Source organism: Hordeum vulgare, chromosome 7H (assembly GCF_904849725.1).
Source record: "Hordeum vulgare subsp. vulgare chromosome 7H, MorexV3_pseudomolecules_assembly, whole genome shotgun sequence".
NCBI lineage: Eukaryota > Viridiplantae > Streptophyta > Magnoliopsida > Poales > Poaceae > Hordeum > Hordeum vulgare.
Genome location: NC_058524.1, coordinates 61,822,014 through 61,847,859, shown reverse-complemented (window position 1 = coordinate 61,847,859; position 25,846 = coordinate 61,822,014). Strand labels below are relative to the sequence as shown.

The 25,846-nt window shown below is 43.9% G+C and overlaps 1 protein-coding gene across 1 annotated transcript; it reads right to left on the bottom strand.

Moving 5' to 3' along the window:
• Positions 1-854: 854 nt before the first annotated feature.
• Positions 855-8,026, bottom strand: LOC123413161. Its single transcript, XM_045106112.1, has 4 exons — positions 7,859-8,026; positions 2,341-7,767; positions 1,403-1,610; positions 855-1,272 (listed from the first exon to the last, which is right to left on the bottom strand). Exons 1-4 carry the CDS (start codon positions 8,009-8,011, stop codon positions 1,169-1,171), a joined length of 5,892 nt encoding a protein of 1,963 aa, XP_044962047.1. The 5' UTR covers positions 8,012-8,026; the 3' UTR covers positions 855-1,168.
• Positions 8,027-25,846: the final 17,820 nt, after the last annotated feature.

Genomic DNA, 25,846 nt, shown 5'->3' with positions numbered 1-25,846 from the left:
TACAGGGACATTCTCAAGATATGTTCATGTGAACATATTTTCACACATCAAATATATTTAGAAAAATACAGACTTGAAAAAATCGTGAACATTTTTCTACATATGTATGAACATTCTCCTTTTCTCAACACATAAACAATCTTGTTAACTGGTTATATATAATTGAATAAAAATATTTCTCAATCTTCTATGTAAAGAAAAAGAATTGAACCTTTATGGCCACGACGAAGAGACTCTTCGTCCCTGTCCCTGCCTTGAGGAAGATTGGGCGACCTCATGCCAACATATGCACGGACGTCTCCATACATCCCCTACACTAGATCATGAATGATGCGCATTGTTGTGTCAGTCTATTTTTTCTTATCGAGCGATAAGGGTTTTAATAAGTAGAAATATGAAAGCTCAATTACATAAACACAAGAGATAAGGTTTTTAACAACTACTCCCTCCGTAAATTAATATAAGAGCATTTAGAATACTATTTTAGTAATCTATACACTCTTATATTAGTTTACAGAGGGAGTACAAGTTACTATTTTATTTTTTAGTTATGTTTTTATTTTAATTAATGTAAATGACCAGACTTTTACTGACAATATAATTTTTTTACTTCAAACTTTGGTAAGGAAGTTGAAATGCAGCCAACGCACTGGATGCACCTATGGGCGAAACAGACTTTTGGTGTACATATAGGCACCCAAACAAAGCATGTCAGTTTGCCCGTTGGAGTTGGTCATGTCCGTTTGGGTCAGCGTGTTGGAGTTGGCCTAAGAGCCATCATCGTCAACGCAGATGGGTGGCAATGGGTGTCCGAGGGCAGCAGTGATGAAGTTAAGCACATGGGAAGAAAAAACTAGCAGAAAGCAAACCTTCAGAGAACCTTTTTTGTCTGTCCGACCAGTACATTTACATGCATGCACACATGAATATATACACATAAATGGTAGGTGCATGTTAGCTGACTAAGAGATTCCATCCATAAACCAACCATAGCAACGGACTAAGCTCAGGGCGATCGTCTTCACTGTAAACTAGACAATTTTACTGGGGCCTGTTAACTGACTGACCAATTCCATCTATGAACCATAGTAATTCTCAAGAACAAAAACAAAACTATGAACCATAGCAAAATACTTTACCAGCCGCAGAGATACAATCTACACACTGATTACATGGTCAGGAAGTTCGTCTGAGCAAGCCCAGGATACAGGAGTGTCGTAATCTGAGCAAGTGACCTAACCAACGGTTGTAAGCTGGAATGTTTCTCCAAAGCTGCCAACCAAGCAAACAAAAGAAAAGGTGAAATGAACTGTATAAGAAGCACACTGTTGAATAAATAAACTAAGTGAACCACCAAGGATGGTTGTTGTCCACATTTTAAAACGGTATAAGAAGCGTTTACCGTGAAGCATCGCCTTGATTCCCTTGGAGAAATCTTCGAATCGGCCCAGCACTGGCCTGATGCCGCATGACTGGGACACGCACAGTTCCATGTAGAGCGATGTCTCAAGGGTCACCAACAGAAGACGGCATACCCTATCGGTCTCACCGCCAAGGGTGCTCGATCCATTTGCGGCCAGCACTTCAGTCACAATAGAAACCACTTGATCCTGGAAGGAGTACCACAACCGTGATCAGGGAAAAAGTGCACTCATGCAAAAGGAACGGTTTTCACATTTCTTATATACATTTGACCACGGCACATAGAATTTTCTGCCAATCTTATCTGAGCTGGATTTTAAGCAATGATGATGTTCCATCCATCAATGTTTGTCATCAGACTCAGAGATGCCTGGTAGGATCACACTTTTTCATGTACTCCGGAGTGATACTAGTGTTTGCTTTGTCACTCAGCACTTATTTGTTTAGCTAAACCGATTAATGGTTTGACTGACGCTTTTATTCGATGCCATTCGTTGCTAAGGCTAGAATAGCGTTTTTAATGACCTTGTCAATACATGACCATTTTTACTTCAGAATTAAATATGATCAAATTAACTTTGTTTCTTCCAAGCCTTGAAATTATAATGTCTACACCTCAAACTAATAAGATTGAAGTCAATACTGCACCAAGCTCTATAACATCCACTTGCTACTCGTTTACAAATAGAGTATATGTCATTAATCATTCCCTGCAACTTCTAGACATCTTTTAGTGGAATACGGTTATTACCAGTTTTCAAAATACCAGGTTGACATGAATCTTATACAACTCTTTTTTTCTCTTCATGGTTTAGATGTATCTCATACAACTCTATGCTAACAAACACATACATGCTACAAATATGCACAATAGTTTTAATTTGAACAGTTAGGGCCTAAAGCAATGCCAATAGTTACCTGCAGACCATGAAGAATATCTGGCATGGGAAGTTCAGGAAAATGTGCAAGATCAACAAATTCTAGTTCTCCTGCCCTTTTTACTGCTTCTTTGGCTTGACTGCACAGGAATTTCATAATAAGGAAAGCTATTCTGTAAATCTGCACAGCTACCATCTCGGTAAAACGAGTCTGCTTCACAGAACCAGAATCTCCATTACTTTTGTCTCTGATCACTAGGGATAATGCTGCACTGGAAGGAGCAGAAATAGCTGCAGTTGAATGAGTACTGCTTGCAGCAAATCTGAACCATCCATGTTTGCTCCTGATGAGTGGTGGGTCTTCATGAAGCACCACTTCTTCCTTAGCAATAGGAGGACAACAAAATGATGGGTTCCAGTTTGGCAAATCGCCAGTCCTTGCACTTCCTCTGCTAATAAAAGCAAGCAGGTGGATTATAATCTCTCGTAATTCTGAATCTACTTGCACCATACCAGTGTCCCGTGGAAAATGATATTTTGCTAAAACACACAGAAGTGAGAGGATATTCTCAGTTAAACTCAGAGCTGAAAGTGATGTCTGCGACTGTTGCAACACCGCCCTTTTCTTGTTCTGATGTGTATTAACAGTTTGTGCAGATAGATAAGAGGACATTAGCGGAACTTGTCCTGAAAGGAAGCTGACAGTACCGTTCGCAACACTGCTACGAGAAACATCATCATCCATACAATGGTTGAGAGAGGCGACTATAGCAAGAGCCAAACTCCACATATGCACATCCTTCGCTTGGCTGCTCAACGAATTTCTGAAACAGGAGTCATCCAGAGATAAATTACTTAGAAGTACCTTCAAGAAAGCAAAAATATTTCCAGACTGAAGCATTTTAGCACCATCCTTTGTCCGCCCCAAGGTCAAGAGGAAATTCAAAATTACTTGAGTAGATAATATTGCACCATTCTGACATTTATGCAGTATAGCCTGGAGACGCAAATGCTTTTGTAGAATTGGCAACCATACATTGGGGGTTATAAAGCCCTTCAATAGTAAGTCCATTGACCCAACAGCAAGATCAGAATATTCCCTATTCTCAGCCAATTTGCAGAGTACAGGTAACAACCTCGTACTTATAATGGATGATTCACCAAACAGATTAGCATCACCTGATCCATCTTTCATGTCATCCTTGCCATAAATGAATTCAAATAGAGACAGGATCAGAACAAGGAGGGACTTCACTGGTTTCCTAAGAGCAGGACTTGATGGCACGAGATCAACTAAAAATGATGTGCTGGCACCTGAAGTTCTCATAAGAAGTACAATAACTGGATAGAGATGAACATAGCTCTTGGTTTGCTTAGCTTGGTGAAATAAGAACCTGGTAAGAGTAAGCAGTAAGTCCACTTGCCCAGACAATAGGGGAAACAAAACCTCATTCGTACCAACTTCAGGAAATAGAGAATCAACAGTTGACTGCAAATATTTGCATGCACATCTAATTGCTGATTCCATGGCTGTTGCGGAAATCCCTCCATCAGGTAAGGTGAGTTCATTACTGGAACTTGTTCCAGTGTAGACAGATAGAAATGTTATGAAGGACCTTAATGTACAAAGCTTTGCATCAGCGTGACGCTTCATCAGATTTGCTTTATGCATAATATCCAACATTTTTTCAGCCACTTCTTTGCAGGGTTTCCAATCTGGATGATTCCAAAGTTTAACTCCAAGATCATCACGAGTGTGCTCAACATCAAACAAAACATTGTCACTGACTGCTGGGAAGGCACTATGTGGTTGCTCTGTAGCATTGCATTCAAAAAACTTAAACTCCAGAAGGAAACACAAGAGCTCCTGAAAGGGACCAGGAGTAATCTGACGACCTTCAAGTTCGCCATGTATATGATAGTAAAGATCATTGATTACCAAACTGGTAAGTTCTTGCTCACCACTGTAGCCATGCAGGGAATACTGTGACAGCAGAGCTATGAACGCACGGTGTTGTAACAGTTTGCTAGAGATTAGCTGAATCTTCTTCACTGCTGAGAAAGACAAGCTGGCAGTATCACCAGTGGACAACTTCGTTATTAGACGGATGACGCAAACGCATGAAGCTACCTTGGCACGATGAAAAAGCTCCTTCTGGTATCCGTTGCTTGACAAATGATTGATAAAATCTTCCAAGAGAGCACTATCAAACCATTTGCACACTACGTTGCTTGGACAAGATGCAAAAGGTTCTTTTTGCCCCTTTGCACCATCTGCTACAGGATTAGAAGTTTTTGCTTCCACAAGTAATCTCCCTTTCAAGAACAACTCATGTGACATGATCTTGAAGATTTTAGCCTGGCAATTATACCTCGAAGAAAACTTCTCATCGACAGTGTCAACACTGTCAACAGGGCAATGATCAAAGGTGGCACGAATACAACGTGACAAGCTCTCCCAGAACGTTCTAGAACTTCTCAGCTTATCTAATATGCATATGAATTGGACACCACCTTCCCATAATGCCTCGAGTAGGTCAAGGACGCTAAGTAACAGAGAAGGAGAACTATTCATAAACTCGGTCGAATTTTCAATGTATCCCAACATTTGCTCAACAAGTCTCGAATTACTTCTTGGACTGTTGAGGGTAGAAGAACCATTGGTCTGAGAATTTGCAGAATTACTATGATCAGCTTGTATCATTGCATTCTCCTCTGTCAGTGAAACAAAAAGGGCAGGCTGATAGCGAGTAACAGAAGTCAGAAGGCTGAATATAGCCACAATCAAACAATCATTAGTATCATCTTCCTTGTCAAGAATTTGGGAAATACTTGCTTGCAATCTCCAAATCTCTGAACCATCGACAAGAAAGCTACCATTTTCCATGAGTTGAGGTTGGACTCTGTGGGCAGTGAAGCACAATACTGATAATGCTCTAGCTGCACTAACTTGTAAAGCAGAATTCTGAAAGGACATAGACGATATTGTAGCTGTGATGAAAGGTAAGGGCTTCAATGAAGATGACAAAACCAAAGTAACAAAAGGTGCAACTGGCATCAAGTCCTCTGGTAAATTGGACAGCATGAAAAATATAATATCAAGTCCACAACAAAGAACAAGTTGTATATCTTCAATATCTTCAACACCATTACTAAAGCTGACACGCGATTCCAATAATTGCATGGACGTGCACACATTATGCCAAAGAACACTGTGGATAGAAGAATCATATAGTAGCATTTGCCAAATGATGCCACCAAGCTTTGAGAAGAATGGTTTGACTTGAATACAGCTCTTCACCAATTCAAACACCTTCAGGGTTGTCTTCCAGCGGCTATACTTCTTGTGTTTCCAGTTCATATGATTGACCATGATGTATTGAACTGAAAAAACAATGAACGGCGATATCGTGTCATCAGCTGCAGCTCCTTTCCGCAAAACCTGAATGGCAAAATCAAGCAATGAAGTGGTAAGCGATGAACAGTCTCCATTTTCCTCAGAGGCGGCAAAAAGCATTCGAGCTAGTGCACCAGAGAGTAGCCAATCACTTGAGGGGTCATTTAATTTTGAGCTGAAGATGCCGCACTCTAACGCCACGTCAAACACACGGTATGGAACACACTTCAGAAATTCTGTTAACACGCTGAAGGTTCTCGACATTATGCTGGCATTATTACCATCTTGCTCATATTTGAAAATTGATGAGCAAAGAATTTTAACAATATCAATCCTGATATATTCTCTGAATTGGCCCAAACTCTTCGATTTTTGAACAGCCAGTGACTTGTCAGCATGCAGCAAAGCAGAGCACAGACCCTGATTTGATGATACCATCTGATACAGTAAGTCCATTATATCACAGGCTTCCACATAATTGCATGAATATAGATCTTGTGCCAAAGTGAGGAGCAAAATAAAGACGCCTGAATGTGGGAATTCCCAACGGACTAATGCAGCATTGTCTTCAAGAATTTTCAAAATGTAACCACGTGTTCCACGGGGTAATGTAATGCCTTCCATACCAGGAATGCTGATTGGATGATGAATTTCAATTTGATCACAGTAGTTCACACTATCAGGGACACTACCAGGGGTTGCATACAGCGTTGTTAGCCCATTCATCCTCTCCAGGTAATTATATACACATTGAGCAGGCCATGTCCCAGAACAAACAGCTGATAAGAAGCGAAGCAGATCTGTTATTTGGAAAGGATACTCTTTCTCCACCATTTGAAGAACAGATCTGACAGGACCATCAACGCAACTATCTTTGTCCCAGAATTGCATACATAGTGATTCCTCTCCATCATAAACTTCACATATAATATTCAGTATCACACCAAGAGAACCGTCTTCTGTCTGATAAGATATCTCATACGAAGCAATGAAAGCTGAAATGAAAGATCTCAGTACAGCACGAAAACCAGAAACAGGACCATCTGACTCCCTGAAGATGCTTGAGCAAAGAACTCCAAATAAATAATTAAAGGGTGCAAGCTCAAAAGCCCGCTGGGCATAAGATGCATGATCAATTTCCAAGTTGGCATTATTTCCTGGAAGAGACAGGAGCAGGCAGTGAAATACTGCCCAAGCAAGAAGTAGTGGCCCCGATTCCACTTCAAAATCAGGCAATCTTGATACTTCAATATCCATCTCAAGAATGTCAGCAACAGAATACTGGGAATACCCTCCACTGAAAGAGACTTCGTCGTGAACCATTCGGAGGAGATTTTCAAGGTCCAAAGTCTCAATGAGAATAAGGAGTAGCTGAGCTTTAGCATGATGAAATGATCTCTTTGCTTCAGCAGACACAGAAAATTTTCCAACATCATAAGAGCCAGAGAGCATATCCCTAAATAGCGAGCACAGAGCTATCCACAGCCCACCGTTGCACCTTGAGAAGTTATCACAGATAGCAAGAAACAGAATGTCCAGAATCAGGTTAATTTCAATCAAGCTTTCTTCCAGCCAAGAAACCGTCAAATCAGCTGCTGACTTAACCGAAAATGCAGCCGCAAGCGAGTCCTTGATGATGGACAGCAATCTCCGTTCCATCTCGTCACTGCCTAACAGCGAGGCCTCTTGTTTTATGGCGTCGGCTGAATCAGAATCATCATCGGTACATGTGGCATGAACAAAGATCCTCCGAATGCACTTGAGCAGGCACTGACGCTCAAGGTAGTATTGCAGAGACACCCGGCGAAGGAGCTCCTGAGGGTCGGCATCACGGGTCGTCGGGGCGCTCTCTGAAGACCGTTTCACCAGGATGTACGACTGCACCTCGTCCAGGTCGAGGGACTTGCTCGCGCGGAGCGCGGCCTCCTTGAGGTCGGGCTTGACAGCCAGGCGGTGCTCCCCGACGACGACCTGGCCGGCGTCCAGCGCAGCCCTCGAGGCGCCGTTGGGCTTCCCGAACATCGAGACCGCCCCGCGGAGCCACGCGTGGTGGCCCTTGATCCGCTCCGCCTGCAGCACGGGCGGGAGCCAGCGAGTTAGTTACGGCCGCGAGGGTTTGCGGGGCGCGGGGACTGGGGAAATGGGTACGGGGGGAGCTTACGAGGGCGTCGGAGACGGCGGCGGAGGGGGAGGCGGCGGCGCGGTCGAGGTCATCGCAGAGGGCGACGAAGGGGTCCCACCACAGCGAGGCGGACACCGTCTTGGTGCCGGCGCCGTCGCCAGAGGTCGAGGCGGGGGCGCCGCCGCTCGCCATGGCCGGTGAGCGGTGGTGGCGCGGAAACCCTAGGTTCGAGATCCCGCCGTCGGCGGTGCGCTTTGAGCGTGGGTGGGGTGGGGGGAAGGGCAAAAACCCTCGCTCGCTACCACCGTCTCGATTTTGCAGCCCAAAAACCCTATTAACGACTCACTGCTGTGTGTCCAAAACAAAATGGAGTATTGCGAAAATTAAGTGCAGCCGCTTCAAACAGATGTAGCAGGAGCAATACATAGAATTTAGAGGAAAGACATTCACAAATACATAGAACTGATGGAGTATGCGGTAAAATTATAAGCGTGTGATGAACATCATGGTTGATATCCCCATGACCCAAAAACTCCGTTCGTACATGCTGAAATCGGTACTCGATTTCTGTACAATGCTCACCGTCGTTGTTTGACTAGGTGTGAAGGATGGCATTCCATATATGTTGAATTAAGCATATCTCATACGTGACAACCTGTTTAACATCTAACATCTGATTTTCTGATGCATTCTATTTCTAGGGGATATCATCTTCATTGTCTATTGAGTGTGTGAGGGCATCGTGGTATTCATTCTCATTTGTTGTTGTTTTCATGGATAATGGATAGTGTATATGAGTTGGTGGTTCTGCTACCTTAAAATCGTATATTTATAGATGGGTTACCGTCTACATGGTGTGGTGCCTTGTGGTTTTATTGTCTCACCAGCCATATGTATAGTTATTTTACTATATGGACAATCGACATATATAAAAGCTAAAAAGGCTTCGCATTATGTCCAAACGTACTTTTTTATAGTCTAACGTATGCATCAGATTTCATATATGTTGTGTGGCAACCGCTACAAATCATTCGACTTATGTGTCCATAAACATAAACCGCCTCTATCGCTATTGGATTTAACCCATCACAGCCACCGTTCTCGTCCCCTAATGTCACACTCCCATTAGCATTGCAGCCAGCACTGCTACTGACCGCAACTGCAAAAAGAAAAGTCGTCCACGCCAGAGGCCAGACCACGTCTTCGCTTGCAGAAGTTGTCGCCGCCATGTAGTCATCACCGACAGCACTTGCAGCATGGTCGTTTGCAGTTCCGGCTACCAGCGTGCTGCATCACAACACCGATGATCCTACAACCATCCTTCCTTATAACAGTACGACCGCCGCTCCAGTCGTCGCCGGTAGCAGCGGATCCCGCTTCATTGCAGTGTTTCCATCGTCGACTTGTCGTGCCGTCGAAAGCAGTGCCGCCTATATCGACCGTCGCTTCATTGCGGCATAGCCGTCGTCGACTTGTCATGCCGCCGAAAGCAGTGTCGCCGGCAGCAAAAGCCTCTTCATTGCAGCGCCACCGTCGTCGAGTTTTTGTGCCGTCGGAAGCAGCGGCCACTTCATTGCAACGTCGTCATCATTAACTTGTCGTCGTGCCGGAAGCACTGCTGACTTTATTCCAGCACCACCAGTAGCAGCGGCCGCTTCATTGCAACGTCGCCGGAAGCAACAACCGCTTCATGGCAGGATCACCGTCCTCGAGTTATCGAGTCGCGGGAAGCAGCGGCTGCTTCATTGTACCATCGTCGACAGCAATTGTCGCTTCATGCCAGCGTCGTTGTCCTCGACTTATCACGCCGTCTTCAGGAGCACCGCCGCGACATCGGAGACGGAGACGCTGCACATGCGCTCCCTGCAGCATCAGGCTCTCTTGCCGCTACACCTGCGAGCTCAGTAACATCGGTCGAGAGCTAGATGATCTACCCTCCCTGCTGCGTCGACGACGCCCTGCACCATCCGTTGCGGAAACACAAGAAGAATTGGGGATCTCGTTGCACTCTAATACTTGGGGTAGTTGACGAAGGAATTGGGGATCTTGCTCAGTCTGGTACTGCGATGGAGATAAGATAGATGTGGTGCGCGGCCTTAGAGGACACGTGGTGCTCGTTCAACACGGCTGATTTGTCAGAAAACCAGTCGGTTGTTTTTAAGTGTTTTCCATGTTGTATTTGGCCTCACTTTAGCGGGCTAGATTAGCTACTCAGGCATCGAACATGTGTGACATATGAATGGTTGTATTTTTGTTTATATATTCTTATCCATTCAACTTTTGTTGCTATAAAATATATGTATATTTGCGAAAACAATCAAGATTACTCGGTTGAGATAAAACATATGATGACATACAATGTAACGTGTGCTATCATCAATTCATGTGTCTTCTAGTAACCATGTTATACTTCTCGTTAATATGAAAGCGTGCAAAATTATGTAACGATGTTGTTCTATTATGCATCGAATCGGCGATGCGGTTCATTTTTTTCTTATTCACACACACACACACACATAAAAGAGTCATGTTTGCAGTTATGCTTTCTCCCATGACTAGGACAAGTATTCTGCCTAAAATCGTATTCTATAAAGAACAAACTAAATTTTCAGAGTTGCATGAATTCTTTCCTGTATTTCTTTCAAAGTTCAGACCAATCGAATTACTTCTACCAATTATACGACACATTCTTAAAGGTGTGGTTGACAAAATAATTGGTGAGTTCAAGGAACTCCTAGTGCTTGCTGAAGAGGTCAGTTGTTTTGTTTTAAAATTTGATTCAGTTGCAACAAATGACAAACACACAACAAGGATAAAAAAAAATATGTTTGTATATTCATTGAAAGTCTGTTCTAAACTGAAAATGGATTCGACTTTGTCCCATGTAGTTTGGTATTGCTCTACATTTTGGGGCAATAGTGGAAATGGAAGGCGAAGAGGATTTGAGGTGAACACCGCCCTTGCCTTGAGGTCTAGAATTTGGTTCCTGGGTGCATCCTATTCCAGATGATCTTGTTGTGTTTGATGTCATTCGATTTTGTAGTTAACCATCCATAATATCCTATGTTGTTCTTCTCATAGATAAATAGTGTATGTGAATCGGTGATTTTGTTACACTAAAGTCATGTATTTATGATGGGTTGTTGTATACATGGATGGGTGCCTTAGACTTTATTGTCACACCAACAAATTGTACAATTATTTTATCGCATGAGCAATTAACATATATAAGATCTAGCAAAGGCTAGACAACGTTTATGAACATACATGTGATTGTGTAGTCCTAACCCATACATGTGACTGATATGTGAATGTTTGCATTCATAGCTATATTCTTGATGGGATCACCGAACATACATGTGATCTCATATGTGCCATTGACCTCACTTTACCAGGCTATATGAGCGCTTTGGACATCAAAACCCATGTGATGTCTGAATATTCATATTCATGTATGCTCAGGGATAAAAAGCTAGAACTGAGAACCAATTGTTAGAAGCGACGTGGTCGGAATTTAGTTGGGGTTTACATGAGTCAAGTGGCATATTAAAAGGATCGATATGGTTGACTAGAGGGGGGTGAATAGGCAACTCACAAATTTTAATCCTTTCTTTTAAAATATTAAGTTTAGGAACAAATAGGTTGTCTAAATATGCAACTAAGTGAGCAACTATATGATGCTAGCAATAACAATAGTGAGCAAGAAGTAAATACAAGTAAAGGTAAGAAACAACCACAAGAGGAACCGATGGAGACGAGGATGTGTTTCCGAAGTTCCTTCCTTTTGAGGGAAAGTACATCTTCGTTGGAGCGGTATGGTACAATGCTCCGCAAGATGCCACTAAGGCTACCGTATTCTCCTCACGCCCTCACACGATGCGAAGTGTTGTGATTCCACTAAGTGGTGCCCTTGAAGGCGGCGACCGAACCTTTACAAACAAGGTTGGGGCAATATCCACAACTTAATTTGATGCTCCCAACAAGACCACGAAGCTTCACCACAATGGAATATGGCTCCGAGGTGATCTCAACCGTCTAGGGTGCTCAAACACCCAAGAGTAACAAGATTCGCGAGGGATTAGTGAGGGGAATCAAATTTCTCTAGGTGGAAGTGTAGATCAAGGCCCTCTCAATCAAACACTAGAATATCAACAAGTTTTGTTGGCTAGGGAGAGAGATTGGGCGAAAATGGAGCTTGTAGCAACAATGGAACTTGGGGACGAAAAGGTGAAGTTCTCACGAAAGAAGAACCCCTTTATATAGTGGGGGAAAGAATCTGCATGTTACCCACCATATCCTCCCGAGCCAGAGTGGTACTATCGCTCCTCGGAGCGATACTACCGATCATAAGAGGTAGTACCGCTCAGAGTGAATGGTACTAGCGCTCAGGCAGAGGGAGGCCGAACAGAGAGGGGACAGGGCCGATAGTATCGTCAAGAGCGGTAGTAACAAGCGGTAGTACCGCCCTGCGGTACTACCTGTTGAAAATATGTAATAAATTGGTTATTATTATATTTCTTTGTTCATGATAATCATTTATTATCCATGCTAGAATTTTATTGATTGGAAACTCAAATACATGTGTGGATACATAGACACCACGCTGTCCCTAGTGAGCCTCTAAAGGACTAGCTCGTTGATCAAAGATGGTCAAGGTTTCCTGGCCATAGACATGAGATGTCGTTTGATAACGGAATCACATCATTAGGATAATGATGTGATGGATAAGACCCAAACTATGAACGTAGCATATGATCGTGTCAGTTTATTGCTACTGTTTTCTGCATGTCAAAGTATCTGTTCCTATGACCATGAGATCATGCTACTCCCGGACACCGGAGGAATACCTTGTGTGTATTAAACATTACAACGTAACCAAAGTTGTTAGAATCACGATTCTGAATCGGATCGGAGCTCCGTTGCTAGGATCGTGAATCATAGAATTGTAACTATCAGGATCGTAGAAACTTAGATTCTATGAGCAAAATCGAAGAATCGTAGTGGGTAGTTTGGATCATAAGATCGTAAGATTCTAAGACTAGAGTCATGATTCTGAAAACTTTGAACATAACTAGGTGACTATAAAGGTGCTCTACAGGTATCTCAGAAGGTGTCTATTGGGTTGGTGTGAATCAAGACTAGGATTTGTCACTCGGTGTGACGAAGAGGTATCTCACGACCCACTCGCTACTACAATATCACAACAAGCCTTGCAAGCAATGTGACTAAGGAGTTAGTCATGGGATCTTGTATTATAGAACGAGTAAAGAGACTTGCGGGTAACGAGATTGAACTAGGTATGGAGATACCGACGATCGAATCTCGGGCAAGGAATATACCGAAGGACAGAGGGAGCAGCATATGGGATTAACTCAATCCTTGACATAGAGATTCAACCGATAAAGATCTTCGTATAATATGTAGGAGCCAATATGGGAATCTAGGTCCCGCTATTGGTTATTAACCGGAGATTGTCTCGGTCATGTCTACATAGTTCTTGAACCCGCAGGGTCTGCACACTTAAGGTTCGGTGACGTTTCGGTATTGTTGAGTTATGTATGTTGGTGACCTAAAGTTGTTCGGAGTCCCGTATGAGAACCTGGACGTCACGAGGAGCTCCGGAATAGTCCGGAGGTAAAGATTGATATATAGGAAAGTGGTTTTTAAACTCCGGGAAAGTTTCGGGCATTTCCGGCAGTGTACTCGGAGTGACGAATGGGTTCTGGGGGTCCACCAGGTGGGCCCACCCACCCCAAAGGGTCTCATGGGCTGTGGGAGGACGTGGACCAGCCCCTAGTGGGCTGGCTGAAGCTCCCACTAAAACCCAATGCGGCTAGGAGGTGGGAAGGAAAGAAATCCAAGTGGGGAAGGGAGGAATCCTACTAGGAGTAGGATTGGAGGTGGACTCTTCCACCTCCTCCACTTTGGCCGAACCCTTTGAGGGTTTTGAGGCTGCTTCCTCCCCTCCCTCCCTCCTATATATACTAGAGGATTTGAGGGCATCCCTAACCCTAATTAGCCACGTGCTGCCCTCTCTCTCTAGGTCGTTTTCTCCTCTAGATTAGTTCAATAGAGCTTGGCGAAGCCCTGCTGGATTAGTTCACCATCACCACCATGCTGTCGTGCTGGAGAACTCATCTACCTCTCCGCCCCTCTTGCTGGATCAAGAAGGCGGAGATCTTCATCGATCTATACGTGTGCTGAACGTGGAGGTGCCGTCCGTTCGGCACTAGATCGGGAAGGATCGTGATGAGATCGCGGGACGGATCGTGATGGGATCGCGGGACGGATCGTGATTGGATCTCAAAGACGTACGACTACATCAATTGCATTATATATGCTTCCGCTTAGCGATCTACAAGGGTATGTAGATGCACTCTCCCCTCTCGTAGATGGTCATCACCATGGATAGATCTTGTGTGTGCGTAGGATTTTTTTTTGTTTCCCATGCAACATTCCGCAACAGTGGCATCATGAGCTAGGTCTATGCATAGATGACATCTCGAGTAGAACACAAACGAGTTTGTGGGCGTTGATATTCAGATTGCTGCTCTCCTTAGTCTTTTCTTGATTCGACGGTATTGTTGGATGAAGCGGCCCGGACCAACATTACTCGTACGCTTACGAGAGACCGGTTTCATTGACTAACATGCAACTTGTTGCATAAAGATGACTATCGGGTGTCTGTTTCTCCAACTTTAGTTAAATCATATTTGACCGAGGCGGTCCTTGGAGAAGGTTAAATAGCAACTTGCATATCACTGTTGTGGTTTTGCGTAAGTAAGACGCGATCATACTAGATACCCATAGCAGCCATGTAAAACATGCAACAAAAAATTAGAGGACGTCTAACTTGTTTTTGCAGAATATGCATGTGATGTGATATGGCCAAAGACATGATATGATATATTTGATGTATGAGATGATCATGTTGTAATAGTTAAATATCGACTTGCAGGTCGATGCTACGGCAACTGGCAGGAGCCATAGGGTTGTCTTTAATTATTTTTGCACCCGGTGATGCTTTACTTTATCGCTAGTTTAGTAGCTTTAGTAGTAACATCATAGATGGCGTGGCAACCTCGATGGCAGTACAATGGTGGAGATCATGGTGTGGTGCCGGTGGCGATGGAGATCATGTCGGTGCTTTGGTAATGGAGATCAAGAAGCACAAGTTCATGGCCATATCATGTCACTTACGATTTGCATGTGATGTTAATCCTTTTATGCACTTTATTTTGCTTAGGACAACGGTAGCATTATAAGGTGACCCTCACTAAAATTTCAAGATAAAATTGTGTTCTCCCCGAGTGTGCACCTTGTGACAGTTCGTCGTTTCAAGACACCACGTGATGATCGGGTGTGATAGACTCTTCGTTCACATGCAACGGGTGCAAAACAGTTGCACACGCGGAACACTCGGGTTAAACTTTACAAGCCTAGCATGTACAAACATGGCTCGAAACACAAGAGACCAAAAGGTTGAACATGAGTCATATAGTAGATATGATCAACATAGAGATGTTCACCATTGAAGCTAAATCAACTCACGTGATGATCGGACTTGAGTTAGTGAATTTGGATCATGTGTCACTCGAATGACTAGAGGGATGTCAATTTGAGTGGGAGTTCTTAAGTAATATGATTAACTGAACTTATTATCATGAACATAGTCGATATGTCTTTGCAAATTATGTTGTAGCTTGCGTTGTAGCTCCACTATTTTTGACATGTTCCTAGAGAAAACTTAGTTGAAAGATGATAGTACCAATTAAGCGGACCGGGTCCGTAAACTGAGGATTGTCCTCATTGCTACACAGAAGGCTTATGTCCTGAATGCACCTCTCGATGTGCTACCCCCCCCCCCCCGAGCGTCGTGTGTGGATGTTGCGAACATCTGACATACACGTTTTTTATGACTACGTGATAGTTCCGTGCGTAATGCTTAACAACTTAGTATTGAGGCGCCCAAGACGTTTTTGAACGTCACGGAACATATAAGATGTTCCAAGAGCTGAGATTTCGATTTCAGGCTCGTGCCCGTGTTGAGAGGTATGACACCTCCGACAAGATTATTTGTCTACAAAGTGAGGGAGAAAAGCTCAATCGTTGAGCATGTGCTCAGATTGTGTGAGTACTACAATCGCTTGAATCGAGTGGGAATTGATCTTCCAGATAAGATAGTGATTGACATAGTTCTCCAAAGCCACTGCCACCAAGCTACTTGAGCTTCGTGATGAACTATAGATATTAGGGATACACAAGATGATCCCTGAGTTATTCGCAATATTTTACGCCACGAAAGTAGAAATCAAGTAGGAGCATCAATTGTTGATGGTTAGTAAAACCACGAGTTTCGAGAAGGGCAAGGGCAAGAAGGGATGCTTCATGAACGGCAAACCTGTTGCCGCTCTAGTAAAGAAACCCAAGGTTGAACCCAAACCCGAGACTAAGTGCTTCTGTGATGAGGGGAACGGTCACTGAAGCGGAACTACCCAAGGTACTTGGTAGATAAGAAGGCTGGCACAGTCGACAAAAGTATATCAGATATATGTGATATTGATGTGTACCTTGCTAATACTCCTAATAGCACTGGGGTTCAGTTGCTAAGTTTTAGTAACTCAAAATTATAGCTACGGAATAAACAGATACTAGCAAGGGTGAGGTGACCATGTGTGTTGGACGTAATTCCAAGGTTGATGTGATCAAACATCGCACGCTCCCTCTACCATCGGGATTAGTGTTGAACCTAAATAATTGTTATTTGGTGTTTGCGTTGACCATAGACATGATTAGATTATGTTTATTCCAATAGGTTATTCATTTAAAGAGAATATAATAGTTACCATGTTTCCTTGAATAATACCTTCAATGGTCTTGCACCTAAAATGATTGGTTTACTGAATCTCGATCGTAGTGATACACATGTTCATAATATTGATGCCAAAAGATACAAAGTAGTAATGATAGTACCACTTACTTGTGGCACTGCCGCTTGAGTCATATTGGTATAAAACGCGTGAAAAAGTTCCATGTTGATGGATCTTTGGACTCACTCGTTTTTGAATCGTTTGAGACACGCGAACCATGCCTATTGGTATAAACGCATGAAGAAACTCCATGTGGATGGATTGTTTAGACTCACTTGATTTTGAATCACTTGGGACATGCAAATCATGCCATGTGGGCAAGATGACTGAAGGCCTTGTTTTCACTGAAATGGAACGAGCAAGTGACTTATTGGAAACAATACATTTTTATGTATGCAGTCCAATGAGTGCCGAGGCACGCAGTGGATATCGTTATGTTCTTACTTCACTGATGATTTGAGTAGATACAGGTGTATTTGCTTGACCAATCACAAAGTTTGAAATATTGAAAATTTCAAAGCAATTTCAGAGTGAAGTTTAAGATCGTCGTGACAAGAGAATAATATGTCTATGATGTGATCGTGGGGGTAAATATATATCTGAGTTGCGATTTTGGTAAACATTTAAGACAATGTGAAAATTGTTTCACAACTCATGCCACCTGGAACACCATAGTGTGATGGTGCGTCCGAACGTCATAGTCGTGCCCTATTTAATATGGTGCATACTAGGATGTCTCTTATTGAATTACCACTATCATTTTTGGGTTAGGCATTAGATATAACCACATTCACTTTAAATAGGGCACCACATAACTCCGTTGAGATGACACCATACGAACTATGGTTTGGAGAAACCTAAGCTATCGTTTCTTGAAAGTTTGGGGCTACTTATGTGAAAAAGTTTCAGCCTGATAAGCTCGAACCCAAAGCAGATAAATTCATCTTCATAGAACACCCAAAACAGTTGGGTATACCTCCTATCTCAGATCCGGAAGCAAAGTGTTTGTTTCTAGAAACGGGCCCTTTCTTGAAAGAATTGAGTGGGAGGATGGTGGAACTTGATGAGGTCATTGAACCATCACTTCAACCAGAGAGTAGAAGGGCGCAGGAAATTGTTCCTGTGGTGCCTACACCAGTTGAAGTGGAAGCTGGTGATGGTGATCATGTAGCTTCAGATCAAGTTACTACCAAACATCGTAGGTCAACAAGGAAACGTACTACTCCAGAGTAGTACGGTAATCCTATCTTGGAGGTCATGTTGCTGGTCAAGAATGAACTTGCGAGCTATGAAGAAGCGATGGTGGGCCCGGATTCTGACGAATGGCCGAAGGCCATGAAATCCGAGATAGGATCCATGTATGAAAACAAAGTGTAGACTTTGGAAGAACTTCTTGATGGTCGTAAGGCTGTTAGATATAGATGGATTTTTAAAAGGAAGACGAATGATGATGGTAAATGTCACCATTAAGAAAGCTCGACTTGTCGCAAAGATGTTTCCGACAAGTTCAAGGAGTTGACTACGATAAGGTTCGATGACGTTTCGGTATTGTTGAGTTATGTATGTTGGTGGCCGAAAGTTGTTCGGAGTCCCGGATGAGATCCCGTACATCACGAGGAGCTCCGGAATGGTCCGGAGGTAAAGATTAATATATAGGAAAGTGGTTTTTGAACTGCGGGAAAGTTTCGGGCATATCCCGCAGTGTACCGAGAGTGACGATTGGGTTCCGGGGGTCCACCAAGTGGGCCAACCCACCCCAAAGGGTCTCATGGGCTGTGGGAGGACGTGGACCAGCCCCTAGTGGGCTGGCCGAAGCTCCCACTAAATCCCAATGCAGCTAGGAGGTGGGAAGGAAAGAAACCCAAGTGGGGAAGGGAGGTATCCTACTAGGAGTAGGATTGGAGGTGGACTCTTCCACCTCCTCCACTTCGGCCGAACCCTTTGAGGTTTTTGAGGCTGCCTCCTCCCCTCCCCCCTCTAGATATACTAGAGGATTTGAGGGCAACCCTAACCCTAATTAGCCACATGTTGCCCTCTCTCTCTCTCTCTAGGTCATTTTCTCCTCTAGATTAGTTCAGTAGAGCTTGGCAAAGCCCTGCTGGATTAGTTCACCACCACCACCACGCCGCCGTGTTGTAGAACTCATCTACCTCTTCGCCCCTCTTACTAGATCAACAAGGCAGATATCATCATCGAGCTATACGTGTGCTGAACGCGGATGTGTCGTCCGTCGTTCGACACTAGATCGGGAAGGATTGTGATGAGATCGCGGGACGGATCGTGATGGGATCGCGGGACGGATCGTGATTGGATTGTGAAGACGTACGGCTACATCAACTGCGTTATATACGCTTCCGCTTAGCGAACTACAAGGGTATGTAGATGCACTCTCCCCTCTCGTAGATGGTCATCACCATGGATAGATCTTGTGTGCGCGTAGGAATTTTTTCGTTTCCCATGCAACGTTCCCCAACACTACCGCCCAGCACTACCGCAAAGTCCGACAAAGAAAGGTATCGCACTTATGAGCATAGGTATGAGGTATATACCAGCGATACCAGCAGGACCACTACTGCCCTGGAGCAGTACTAGTGTCGGCCCTGGCGGTACTACCGATGATAAGAGGTAGTACCGCTCCAGGGAGCGATACTACCGCTTGGAACTTTTAGGGCACATATTTGGGCAGAGAAGAAAGCTCCATTGAAGCGAGAAAGAGGGTTAGAGGAAAGTGTACTTGATGATTCCACCCAGACGTTTCTGAAGTGGTCCCCTCTTAATAGTACGACTTTTTCTACGACTCAAGTCCACCGACAACGAAACGTAAGAGAGAAACCCGTCTTCATATCAATACACCGAGGGGCATGAATCATCTTTGTGCAAACAGAGGAAGTACGTGGAAGGCTTATCGCACACGATTAGTCCGCAAATGTATTGTCATCAATTAGCAAAGCTACTGGGGTAGAAATATGCCCTTACAATCTCCCCCTTTTTGGTGGATTGATGACAACACGGGATTTGCATAGAGGATAAAAACGAGATAGAATGCAACCCCACTCTCTACAAAATATAGACACACTCCCCCTAAGTGTGTGCACTATTTAAGTATGCTTTTGGAATGCAAAGTGCACACACTAGGATCAACACTCCCCTTATATTTTATAGACAAACACTACTTGCACAAAGGGAACAACTGAGAGTAATATAACTGCAAGAAGTGAAGTGAGCATGATCATTAGGGCACAATATAAGCATCTCAAGAAAGTTAAGACATATGATAAAACTACGATAGAATATGTCTCACACCATATGACATAGTCTCATAGGAGCCTCACACACTTAAAACGCAAAGCAACATAATTTCCACACCACACGATGTAGTATTTAAGCAAATAAAATGATAAAAAGAGTTCAAGAGTGAAAATATGGGCCACGAAAGAACACTCGTGACTCGTAAATCCAAGCATTCTCCCCCTTTGGCAGCAAGACGCCAAAAAGGACACAGAAAAGAACAAGGATCCAGGAGGGGTGGTAATGCTGACACATCAATATTCGCTAGACTCGGAGTTGTGGTGAACGGTGCCAGGAGGAGCAGGAGAGCCAGGCAACTCAGCATCGGAATCCCAAGGGCGGTGGCGAGCAATCCAGGTGTCCTAATCAGTGAGTCTGTCCTCAGAACCGCTCTCAATCGTTAAGATAGTGTGCCTTCCAAGAGCCTTGCGACGACTCATAGCCGTCTTTTTAGCCGCGTGAGCCCTGTACTGACCCTTGGCCTGCAGACAAAATAGATTCTTCATCTTCTCCTTAAGCTTCTTAGACCAAGAAGGTTCTCCACTGGGGGGCACAGCAGGGAAGCAGTGTCCTCGTCAGCCACAAAATCCTCATCAGCCTCTTCATCAGCAAAATCCTCATCCATGTCTTCACGCACATCTTGTTCAGGGGCAGTGTGAGTAGCCCACTTGTCCTTCTGCCAAAGCTGCACAACCTTGTGGGATACGAGTTCCCCACCTTCAAACAACTCACCGAGAAAGGTGTCTGCCCAAGTCTTCTCAATCATAAGCATCAAAAGGGGCCATAGATAGGGCACTTGCGCTCAGACACCGCAGAACGGAGCTCAAACCACATAACATGAGAAATATCCAAAGGCTTCACCTGAACCTTGAATTTATGAAACACGCATAAAAGAAGCATGTCTACCAGGTAAGAGTGGACCTGATCCAGATTGCCAACACGGAGGAACAAGGTGTGGCGGAAGATGTGGTGCATCATATCTAAGAATGGTTCCAGCATCCAAGTGGACTTGCTTGTAGTAGAGGAGATCTTCTCAGTGTTGTACTTGTAGAGGGCTTGCTTGTGAGTACCAACAAACTCACTGTGTGGACGATACCTAGGGATGGCACCCGCAGGGTATGGGTACGGGTGGAGCCTCCCATACCCTTACCCACCCCGTCTCATATTACCCATCACCCTTACCCATACCCGTCAGCGGGTACAATTTTTCCCCATACCCGTTACCCGACAGGGTAGACGGATACCCGCGGGTAAAATTACCCATATGTGCAAATCATCAATTTAAAAAACTTATAGTTACAAACAATAACAACAAGATTGTATCACATAGTTTACAAAGATAGATTATAACTATAACACATACTTATAAAACAACATCATATAGTCATAAACAACAACACATAGACATACACTTTCAATTCATAAATTATTGACATCGTGTAGATTGTAGAGATAATTTTGAGTTTACATAGATTTTATGTGGGTAAACGGGTATATGGGTATGGGTCATATGATCCCATACCCATACCCATTCTACCCGATGGGTTTCAGGTTTTCCTATTTATATACCCATGGGTAAATTTTTGTCACATACCCTTACCCTAATAGGGTTTTTACCCGCAGGGTACGTGGGTAATGGGTACCCATTGCCATCCCTGACGGTACCCCACGGGGTTCTTGAGTCCCTTATCCTCAATGTTAAGTAGATGCATAAAAGACTTCCAGGGAGCAAAAAGTAACCTTCCATTAGTAATCCATGATAGAGTCCTGGCCTCATCAGTTCTGAGGTGAACCGGGGCAAAGAACACATCAATAATCTCGGCATCAAAGTCTTTGTTGAACTACATAATGTCGAGAATGCCCAACTTGTCACGGAGGGAGAGAGTAGTCCCGAAGTACCTTTCATTGTGCTCCAAGTATACAACATCAATAGATTTGACATGAGGAACAAACAGGTTTTCTCTTGGCTTCAGAATGTCATTATAGATGGACAGTTGCTTTCGGTTCCAGAAGGGACGGCTGTGCATCGATGGCTCCTGAGGTTCCACATAGGGATCGATCTTGCGGGACATCCAAAAGTCCTTAGCCTTCAGAGAGGCCATGGATTGGGACTTCGAGGCCCTGATAGAAGGGCGCTTCCCCTTGGATTTGGATGCAAACTGAGTGACCTTCTCGGCGGGAACATGCTCGTATGGTTGACTTGAGCTATCAGCCTCAGATGAATGGTACCTCTTCATGCTGCCACGACTGGGATTCATCCTACGCTCCTGAGGAGCAGAGATGTCACCTCCTGAGATCCAAAAACACAACCAGAAGAAAGCAGAGAGAAAAACAATGAGTACGAGGTAGCAAGACACCAAGATGGGCGAGAAAGAGGTGATGAACAAGGAGGAATACCGTGCAAAGGTCAGCCCAGAGGAGTAGTACCGCCGCTAGGGGCGGTACTACCTTTAATGAGCGGTAGTACCGCCAAGACAAGTAGTAGTACCGCTCAGGGCAGGGACCATGGGGTGAAAACCACCATCAGTCAGATCTGGTACTACCGGGGATGCCTTGACCACAAAATTCCTAAAATAACATCATGTCCAAACTCTAGCCATCATCCACACCCTTCACATGAGGCAAATCGGAACCAAAAAGACATAGATACATCTCATATTGTCCAAGACCTAGATCTGAAAAAGATACCAAATGAGGAGAAGAACCGGGATAATACCGGTATCCGTGGAAAGAGGAGGGGTGGGGAACGATTCCACCGGTTGAAATCGCGAATGACTGGTCGAAAACTAAGATCGGCAGCGGCCACTGGAGCGTTGGGGTTACCTGGAGAGAGACACCCACGAGGAGGAGTGGGGATGAATGGGCATGGGGAGAGAAAACTGCCCTGCCCGGCCCCATATAGGGATGGCACCCGCAGGGTATGGGTACGGGTGGAGCCTCCCCATACCCTTACCCACCCCTCTCATATTACCCATCACCCTTACCCATACCCGTCAACGGGTACAATTTTTCCCCATACCCGTTACCCGACAGGGTAGACGGATACCCGCGGGTAAAATTACCCATATGTGCAAATCATCAATTTAAAAAACTTATAGTTACAAACAATAACAACAAGATTGTATCATATAGTTTACAAAGATAGATTATAACTATAACACATACTTATAAAACAACATCATATAGTCATAAACAACAACACATAGACATACACTTTCAATTAATAAATTATTGACATCGTGTAGATTGTAGAGATAATTTTGAGTTTACATAGATTTTATGTGGGTAAACGGGTATATGGGTATGGGTCATATGATCCCATACCCATACCCATTCTACCCGATGGCTTTCAGGTTTTCCTATTTATATACCCATGGGTAAATTTTTGTCACATACCCTTACCCTAATAGGGTTTTTACCCGCAGGGTACGTGGGTAATGGGTACCCATTGTCATCCCTGGCCCCATAACCCCCTCGCGGAAGAGTCTAAGCGGTAGTACCGCTCCCAGGCAGTAGTACCTCCCAACGGTAGTACCGCTGCAACAAGCGATACTACCTCTTATCATCAGTAGTACCGTTGTGGCAGCGGTAGTACCGCTCCATATGACCAAAAAAATGCATGAAAATAAGAAAAACTTCGAATCACCAAGAGGTAAAATATATAAAGACACGTCATGAGGACGGGACCACTCCAAGTTGTGGAAAAATCATAAGTAGGGAGAGGATGACTTGGAGTAACACAAATAAAAATGGGATATTCTTGTGAGACAAGTGCCGGAGGAGGGCGGTGGCCGAATCCACCTATGTTTGAGTTAGAGGTACGACACCGCGAAGATTTTAACCTTGGGACCAAGACCATAACTCGACGTTGAAGCACAAGTGTCATCGATTATGACAAATGTGAACAACTGAATAGTTTTATGCATAATAGGGGAGGGAGAGTGCATTGAGAGAACAACACCCCCCTAAATCTATGCCTACACCTAAACAAGATAAAATGATGAGAGTGGTGGGGATGTGCCTAGCTTCAATCCACATTGCTCAAATCAATGATATTTAGCTCATGCCTTAACTCGCGAAATATTGCTTCATTCAAAGGCTTCGTGAAAATATCCGCAGGCTCATCATTAGTGTTGAGGTAAATGAGGTCAATATCTCCATGCTTGATTTGCTCCCGAATGAAGTGGTGACGAATACTGATGTGCTTTGTCCTGCAATGTTGAACCGGGTTACTGGAGATTGAGATAGCACTTATACTATCACAACAAAGAGGCACTTTGTCACATGTGACACTGTAATCCTTTAGAGTTTGCCTCATCCAAATCAACTGAGCACAATAGCTTGCAGCAGATACATGTTCAGCCTCGGTGGACAAGAGAGAAACACATTTTTGTTTCTTGGAAGAACAACTTACCAGAGAGCGATCGAGGAATTGGCAACCTCCAAAATTGACTTCCTCTCCACACGGTCTCTCGCCCATTCATAGTCCGAATATCCTATGAGATCAAATGAAGCACCTTTGGGATACCATAAGCCAAAGTTTGGGGTATGAGCCAAATACTGAAAGATTCACTTGACCACCACGTAGTGGATTTCCTTAGGCGCAGATTGAAATCATGCACAAATTCCCACACTCAACATAATATCCGGTCTAAATGCCAAAAGGTAAAGTAGGGAGCCGGTCATAGAGCGATATACCTTTTGATCCACAACTTTACCATCGAGATCGAAGTCAAGATGGCAGTTGAGAGGCATGGGAGTGTTGGCCTTGGCCGGTTTGAGATCATCCATCTTGAACCTTTTGAGCATGTCTTGAGTATATTTTGCTGGATTGGTGAAGGTTCCTCGACTTCGTTGCTTGACTTTGAATCCAAAGAAAAACTTCAACTCTCCCATCATAGACATCTCAAACTCTTTAGTCATTAGTGCGGCAAATTCTTCATTAAAAGCTTTGTTATGAGAACCAAAGATAATATCATCAACATATAGTTGCATATGAACAAACTCCCTTTGACCTTCTTGGTAAAAAGAGTGGGGTCAATTTTCCCAACTTCAAACCCACGATCATGTAACATCTCGATAAGGTGCTCATACCACACACGTGGGGCTTGTTTAAGGCCATATAGTGCCTTATCGAGAACATAAACATGATTGGGGAACTTGGGATCCTCGAACCCCGGGGGTTGCTTGACATAGACCAACTCATTAAGGGGATCATTAAGAAATGCACTCTTCACATCCATTTGGTATAATTTGAAGTTATGATGATAAGCAAATGAAAGCAACATGTGAATAGATTCAAGGCGAGCAACATGAACAAAGGTTTCACCATAGTCGATGCCCTTGACTTGGGAGTAGCCTTGTGCTACCAATCTTGCCTTGTTACGAGTGACGGTACCGTCCGCATCTTGCTTGTTCTTAAAGATCCACTTTGTCCCAATGACATTGTGGTTCTCCTTTGGTCTTCGCACCAATCGCCACACTTTGTTGCGCTCGATGTTGTTGAGTTCTTCATGCATGTCTTCAACCCAATCCATGTCTTCGAGAGCCTCTTGTACCTTTAGGAGTTCAATGCAAGAAACAAACACATGATGGGCACTAAAGTTTGTTAATTGACAATGAGTGGTTACCCCTCTCTTTAAGCTGTCATAGACATTCTCCATTATATGAGAATTTTTTATGAGTTTTTTGGCATTCTTGGCAGCACGTCTTTCTTGAATCTCCTCACGGATAAGTTGAGGAGCCTGTTTGAGACCTTTACCGCCTTTGCGAGTTTGCCCTTGATCTTGAGCTTGCTCTTGATCTTGAGCATCCTCATAGGGGTGAGCTTGATCGAGGACATAAGTTGGTGCAGTACCATCCTGAGGTT

Coding starts and splice junctions, on each gene's coding strand:
- LOC123413161 (XM_045106112.1), bottom strand. CDS start 8,011: ATGGCGAGCGGCGGCGCCCCCGCCTCGACCTCTGGCGACGGCGCCGGC. Junction 7,768..7,858: donor CCGCCGTCTCCGACGCCCTC/GTAAGCTCCCCC, acceptor CCCGTGCTGCAG/GCGGAGCGGATCAAGGGCCA. Junction 1,273..1,402: donor AATCAAGGCGATGCTTCACG/GTAAACGCTTCT, acceptor CTTGGTTGGCAG/CTTTGGAGAAACATTCCAGC.